The sequence below is a fragment of the Artemia sp. Qi Xiang Cuo genome, chromosome 1 (assembly GCF_049724085.1).
Source record: "Artemia sp. Qi Xiang Cuo chromosome 1, ASM4972408v1, whole genome shotgun sequence".
NCBI classification, from domain to species: Eukaryota; Metazoa; Arthropoda; class Branchiopoda; order Anostraca; family Artemiidae; genus Artemia; species Artemia sp. Qi Xiang Cuo.
The window spans coordinates 100,414,298-100,422,136 of record NC_142794.1 but is presented as its reverse complement, the minus strand read 5'-3'; the positions used below and the strand labels follow the sequence as shown (position 1 = coordinate 100,422,136).

General features: G+C 40.5%; 2 protein-coding genes across 2 annotated transcripts; both read right to left on the bottom strand.

The window, feature by feature from the left end:
* Positions 1 to 289: 289 nt before the first annotated feature.
* LOC148956997 (uncharacterized) lies at positions 290 to 1,060 on the bottom strand. The gene has a single exon (XM_089092750.1). The coding sequence runs from the start codon at positions 1,058 to 1,060 to the stop codon at positions 290 to 292; it is 771 nt and encodes a 256-aa protein (XP_088948876.1).
* A 299-nt stretch (positions 1,061 to 1,359) lies between these two features.
* Positions 1,360 to 1,785, bottom strand: LOC148956996 (protein CFDP2-like). Its single transcript, XM_089092746.1, has one exon. The coding sequence runs from the start codon at positions 1,783 to 1,785 to the stop codon at positions 1,360 to 1,362; it is 426 nt and encodes a 141-aa protein (XP_088948872.1).
* Between the last annotated feature and the right edge of the window lie 6,054 nt (positions 1,786 to 7,839).

Here is a 7,839-nt window from a genome sequence, read left to right as displayed (position 1 = left end):
ATATAAGGTCGGCACATGAACGGTTCGGTCTGAATCTATGCTGCTCGTCGCGAAGGGGTCTGTCGAGTTGCGAGCTGATTCTCTGCAGTAAAATGTGCGTCAGCAATTTGCTAGGTATGGAAAGCATGCACATTCCTCGCCAGTTGCCTGGGAGGAACGCATCGCCTTCCTTAAAGATCTTCACAAGGGTGCTGCTTTTCTAATCCGGAGGTATTTTGGCGGTCGTCAAGGTTACTGCGAATAGCGCTATCCAGAACTTGATGCAGGTCATGACAGTCACTTTGATCATTTACACGGATATCCTGTCTTCGCCAGTCAATTTCCCATTTTTCAGCTTCTTTGCTGCTGCTATAATTTCAGTGGATGACGGTGGATCCGTGCTGATATCAAAGGAAAACAGTGTTGTTGCTGAGATCTCTGGGGGATCGTCTGGTGGAGGTCTATTCAACAGCTTCTCGAAGTGGCTGGCCCAAACTTTGGTTACGTCAGACTGCTGTGTCATCAGGATCCCCGAAGGGTCTTTTACTGGTCCATGTTGAATAGAGGATGATTTCCTTCCAATAATCTCATTAGTGATTTTATAGAAGGCTCTTGAGTCACATCTCTTCGCTGCCTCTTTTTCCTGTGTTGCTTTCTGCTCCAGCAGGTTTCTCTGGTCTTTTCTTGCACTCTTCTTTACCTCTTTATCCGCGGCTCTGTATTCATCACTTCTAAGGATCTGTTGGTTGGTGGTTTGTCTTCGGATAAGTGATGCTTTTACTTTTTTCCTTGTCTCTATGAGTTCCCATGTTTGGTCAGATAGCCACTGGTCCTTTGAGCTCTTGCGGTACCCAATCATGGCTTTTGAGGTATCGTGAAAGCACAACTTTATGCTTTGCCAGTATTGATTGCAATCAGCAGCGTCTAGTAAAGACAAGGCTTCAAATCTATTCCGCATCTCTAGTTTAAAGGCTTGGTTGAATTCTCTCAACCTAAGTTTCTCGGAGTCAAAGACTGGGTTTAAGGAAGCCTTTTTTGCGTTTGTATTTCTTTTCAATTTGAGGCGGATTTTTGCTGCCATCAGATTATGATCTGAGCCAACGCCAGCTCCTCTATATTCCTTTATATCAAGTAGGCTTGGTCTCTACTTCCTGCTCCAAAGACAAAGGTCAATCTGATTTCGGGTGTGGCCATCGGGAGATATCCAAGAATATTTGTGGACATCCCAATGAGAAAATAGGGTACCTCAAATTACTAGGTCGTTAAGGAGCGCAAAGTCAATAAGTGGTCCTCCGTTTTCGTTTCGCTGGCACAGGCCATGTTTACCGAGAACCTCTGGGGAAAACGATCGGTTGTTCCCTACTTTCGAATTAAAGTCTCCTAAAAACATGCTATGTTATGCCGTGGTATGTCGTTTGCTACGGAGTTGAGAGCTCTGTAAAATTCAAATTTTGATTCGTCGGTGGCGTCATTGGTGGGTGCGTAGCATATTACTACTGACAGTTTCGCATGCGCGCCGATGAAGCGGGCTTTTAAGATTCTAGGTGACACCGGTGTCCGCTCTAGTAGAGCTTGGGAAGTCTGTTTTGTCAGCATTAGGGTTATTCCGAATTCATGCTTTTGCTGTAAACCGATTTGTACAATGGTCATATCTCTGTCCGGTTTATTTGATCCAGATCTGAGCCATTGAATCTCTGACAGAACCAGAAGGTCGAGGTGGTAATCTCCCAGTGGTCTTAGTACTTGTTCAGTCTTGGAGTCTTCAGAAATTGTGCGGACGTTCCAGAGGTGTTGTTTCGCATTCATAAATCTTGTACATGGGCATGCGGAGGTCTTCATCAAAAGGGGGTTCAAAAATCCGAGGCTCAAACTTGATGTTTCGGTTGCAGTTAGGATTTCCCACAAGGGTAAGCCATTGATGTCCCGGATGTGGGTCGCAAGCCCAAAGCCCAACCCTCCATCTCTATCCTGGCTTGGGACAGGCTGCATACGCAGGCGAGGTGCGAATCTCAAAATCTCAAACAGTAGGCTGTACGAAAAGTGTGGTTCAATCCCACTTTCTAGGGCTGTAATGACAGAAAGTTTGAGACGGCTAGGACACGTTCTACATATGAAGGATGACAGGCTGCCAAAGATTATCCTTGTCGGACATCCGTCTAGGGCCAAACAAAAATCAGGTCGTCCCCAAATAGGCTGGGATGGTGTTGTAAGGAAAGATCTAAGGGAATAGGGTACTTCAAGGGAGGGTGTAAAGAGGGAGGCTTTGAATAGATTGTTATGAAGGAGGACCAAGCGTAGCTGTTTTGGTGTACAAAAAAAATACTATGCAATTGCTTAGGGGTTCAACCTCTTTCTGGATTAAACATAAAACCCGCACTTGGTGCTCTCAGCCCAGTATTCCGCACTAGCCCAGAGCTCTGGGAACCGATAACGTCGTATCTGCTGAAGCTCTCTTTCTTGCATTCACACCTGGTCCATTAATAAGGTTTTGTTCATTTTTAAAGAGTTTACTCTCCAAATTGACTGCTCAAAATGGATTTAGATAAAAAGTTTTAGAAACTACCTATTTACGCCTGGTGAAAATTTGACTGTAAACAGTGAATAGTACATTAGACGGACAAAGCACCCGTGTTTTTCAGTGGAATCTCAGAATCCTTATTCGAGCCTTCAATTAATGATGTCTTAAAATCATTACATGGGTTCCTACATCAGCTATGATAGGCAATTCTGAAAACCAGATTAAATTAACGATCAGACTTGCACTAATCTTTAACGGTTCCGAACAAAAATATTACCCTCAACCGTAAGATTCAATTCTTCCAATGATGACTGGGGGGCTAGGCGTCTACCCCTGAGGCGTCAACCATAACTCTCAATTTCTGATCGAATGAACATCCTTCGAAGCTTCTATGACCATTAGGTGGAGCTGTGGATGGGGCAGTCTCAGTACTTCACGGAAGACTTTTAAGGCCTAAACAAATTTCACTGTCTTAAGTAAATTCCCTGTTGTTTTACGACTTCAAAGATCGGCATACAAAAGCTTTGAACCTCAACAATGGGGTTCTCTGCATGTTTTGTAGTTAAGGGGGGAGGGAGATACCTCAAAGGGTGCATTTTAATGTAAGAACATCCTAACTCTAATTGAGCCTTCAGATAAAAACAGATTTAGTTCTGAAGGAGAGACAGGGGAGGGTGGAGGTAGAAATTGATATGCAATCCCCAGAGGGGTACCCAGGACTTTCGTTTGGGGGGTCATTTTTTCGAGAGGGGGTGGGGGACAAAAAACTTTGAAAAACATATCAAAATATGAAATTGATATTCTGGGAATATTTCTGGTCTACGCTGTTATTATGAAAGTAAACAGTAACAGTAAACCCCAAAATGAGCAGAATTTATTTTGTATAGGAAGGGGACCCCTGTTCCTCATCCCCACCTCCACGTCATGGTCACAGAAACTTCGAAGGGCGCTCATGACGTCAGAAATTGAGAGGTAGTCCTTTCCAGGGAGAGGGATTTTCTGGGCGGTTATTCTCTGAGGCGGGGAGGGGGGTTAACGCCGGCTCTCAATGGCTAGTACACAAAACAAAACGAGGACGCCCTCAGTTTATCAAAAATGTTTATTTTGCGACCTTTTTGAAAATTTGTCGATTTCTTTGCCTAGGTTGGCTCTATGGTATATCTGATTATGATTTAGCTAAAATTCTAAGAGTTTATAATCAGCTTCCCAGGGGCGTTAAGTCACGAAAATGAGGGATTTGGAGCAGGGGCGTAATTTTCCATGGGGAAGATGGGGGGCAACTGTCCCCCAGAACCCAGTTTGCCCCATCTAGCTGAAATTTATTGTCTTCAAAAATCATGTCAAAAAAATATACCTACATAATTCAAGCACCTGTAGAAGCCGATCAGTTTTCTTTAGCATACTTTTGCCTTTAAGGTACAATATGGCTAATTTTTCATTTTTCGCTATCATTTTCACTTAACTTGAAAAAACCGGCTCCAACTTCCCCCACCCCCAGGATTTTGACAAAATTATACCACTGGTTTGGACAAGGCCATATTAAGGGGGTTTGGGGGATTTCCCCCCCCCTGAAATATTTGTCCAACTCGTAATTAACGTAGCGAGAATGAATATAAATTTTTTTTTGATGTTTGAAAAAGACTACTTGTACCCCCCCCCCCCCCCAAAAAAAAAACTGGATACAGCCCTGGGTTTGGAAGTTAATGATTATTATCGTCTTTTTAAGTAAATTTGCAAAAATGCTAGTTTTCAAAATCAAGGAGGCAGGTGTTTCGGATTTTTTTTTTTCTCGGTTCTTTTTAGTAAAAATGTCTAGAAAAGATATTCTCTGATTTTATTTGCATTTTCTTCAACGAAAATACCATAAAAGCGTATATTTGAGCTTTAGTAACCCCCCTCCCCACACACACATAACTTCCCTCCATCTCCTCCTCCCCTATTCCAGAATTTGCCATATAGGTAAGCCTACGCCACAGGTGTTGCCTTTACCACAAAGAAGCGGCTATTCCCTATTGTACGTTTAATGCACATTAAGGTATGATCGATCTATAATTATGCAACTTTTTCCAAACTGCTGAAATTCCTTTGCTATAATACAGAGATGTATCGTGACCGTGCTGATAGCTCGTTTTCTCCGTCCTTGACCGACCTCCACAAGACAAGTCTGAAATTCCTGATGTGAACTTTCACTACAAATCGGCTGCCCCCTGACCGAAGAACTACGGACGGGTAGTTTGACTATTTCAAAGTTGATACCGGATATCCTGTGCATCATCACCTGACGTAATCAGAAAGAGTTTGTCAGGGATTGATAAAGCTTTAGTGGACATGCTTACCAAAGTAATTCCATTGTTGCGAAAACATGCTTTGAAGCATTTATTTTGAGCTGAGAATATATGAAGATGTATGCTTTACTGTTGCTAATCAGACCACGCAACGTTTTTTTAGCGTTAATAGTGTTAAATGGTAGATATGATTCCTTTTGTGTGATGCTTGCTGTTTACCATTTACTCGATTTTCTGTGCAAATGTCTTTAAATCCTGGTATAAGTGAATACCAGGTGAATACACTTGAATGTCAAGTGAGGCAGAAAACGCCTGTTCCTTCTTCCTGCTCAAAGAAGGGACGCAATTTGCAATGGGGCACGGGGCAACTGCCGCTCTCACACATCAGTTTGCCCCCTCCCCTTCAGGCCCCAGTTTGCTCCCTTCCCAACAGAAATTTAGTTTCTCCAAAAATCTTGTCAAAACTAAGGTAAGCCTGCATAATTCAAGCATCCACAGAAACGGGCCAGTTTTCTTTAGTACATCTTGACGTTTTTGTTACTTTATGGCTCATTTTTCAGTTTACACTGTCATTTTCACTTGATTTGGGAAAACTGGATCCAGCTGTGCCCCCCCCCCCCCAAATTTTGACAAAACTACGCCACCGGCTGCAAGATCAAGAACAAGAAGAGAATCATAGGCATTGCTTACGCTTTAAATCGTTGGAAAGGCCAGCCAAAGATCTAGGGCCGATTTTAAGTCTAGAGGGTAAAAAACGACTTCCTGGGGGAGTACTTGCTCTGTTCTCTATAGCAGCTTACGGTCTAGTTGAGTAAACTATTTCCTTTTTTTCATGAAGTTATAGTATTTATCTTAATTTCCGTAAAGAAAAATTTCTAACCAGGCTCAACTCATGTCCTGACAGACTCTTTATTTCACAAACTGAAATTTGGTAGTAATTAACGTTGCCAAGTTGTCACTTGCGTTTTATATTTGAAAACCACTGTCAAATCACTTGACTAACCTGTAACTGTTTGATTCTTGAATTGAATTAAATAAAAAAAGGCAATTTTTTAACTGAAAGAAAGGGGCAACATTAAAACTTAAAAAGAACAGAAATTATTGCGTATATGAAGAAGTGGCCCCCTCCTTAACACCTCGTCCTTTACTCTAAAGTTTTTTAGTGCTTTTAAAAACATTATTTATTGTTCTATTTAAACAATAGAATTAGCGTCAAAATAAATTTTTTTTTTATTTAATTTCTGATCGTCTTTTCAAATAATGCCAGGTAATCTGGCCCCATCTCAACAGACAAATCCCCCTCTCTACGGAAATGTCCTCAAGACAATTCAATCCTGGTGAAAATTTAATCCGGAAAATTAACCTTAACAACTCTACGTGAAAAATAGAGACGGAAAAGAGAAAGGAAGTTGTATAGAATGAATTTTGAATAGAAACTCTGCCAAATTCCTCCTGTGTATAAACCCCCAGAGCCCTGGGGTAAAGGCTTTAAGTCGTGCCCTAGGGGCATATAAGGTTTTCATGGAATTGGCGAACGTATAAAATTTAGATGGGTCTCATTTGATTTGGAATTGGAAGTAATAGTGCCCTTCTTAAGAGTCCAAGTCATTTGAGAGCCAAGGGCTACCACTCTACTCAGCTCCTGTGATATTTAATAGAACGCAATTCAGTGTTTACAGACGATTAGCATGAACGAAGTCCCCTTTTCATTTCCTTTGTTTGAAGCCTCAAAAGAAACTATTTGCATTTTACTACCAGACTATTTGAACTGGCACTATCTGAAATAAGATGGAACCACGGACCAAGAAAAATATTACTTTAACAATAGTCCCGTAAAAATGCGGTTTTGACCCGGCATTTGAGGTATAAAAGGTATTATTGATTTTTATTCGGACCAATCCTCGTTTTCGGCATTCCTCCTTGAAATGATGCAATCAGAAATACATGAAACAGATGATATGATGCAAGTCCGTTCAGCGTTACAGTACAGTCCGTTCTCAGTACAGTTCCGCGTTGTATGCACAAATGTCTTAAAATCAACCATATCTGTTTGATTATGCTCATTTTGTTTCGGGTACTTTATTTCTCTTTGTTCGTGATATAGTATGATGTCTTCATTGGTTTTACATTCTTCAACGCTGTATGTATTCCATAACATATATATTATGTATAATATTTATGTTTTATATTAGAATCAGGTCAAAAATTAAATACTAATTTCCTTGATTGGGTGGAAACCAAACACATCTGTGTTATCCAGGAGAGGATAGTCCCCCCTTCAATTTTTTTCTGACTCGTAAAAATGTTACAAATGCATATAAACAAATATTTGATACGTTTTTTAAAGTGTTTTGTAGATATCCCAAGAAAAGACAATTTTAAACTCTTATTTTCGCGTCCTACATTAACTGCTACTTTAACCAAAGCCAAAACTGCATAAGTTTTCCTTAATCTGTCCGATTTAAAGACAAGATTGGAGAGCTGAACTACCAACTAGTGTTTTGGACTCCAGAATAAAAAACATTCCACACATATGAAACAAAAGCGGAAACGGACCAAAGAAAACTTGTGTCAAAAGACCTAAGAAAAAACACGAGTTTTTGGCTGTATTAGCACAATTTAGCTTAATTTGATTTCTAAGCACTAAACTTTCATATCATTACTACTGCATATTGGTATCAGTGATTTTAATTACTTCAAGTACCAAGGACATCAAAATGAAAACCTATTTTGCCCCCTGGCTTCATCTTAGGTCTATTCATACCTGATCACTAGGATTGCCTGCGATTTGTCTTTTTGGTTTTTCTTTTAGGTGTAAAACAAAACACAGTTTTAATTTTTATAAGTAAGGTGAATTAGTTGTCGTATCGGACAATCTGTTAAGCCAGGTTTCAGGTTTGAGTACGCAAGGGTTTGAGTTTACGGTTTTAGTGTGTATGTACTTGCTAACGCTACTACCGAATTGACTTTTCTATTTGTTGACAAAACAACTTGCTGTATTTTAAGATCCTTATTAGATTTCCATCTTATTTGCTGGATTTCTCGTTCTTTTATTGG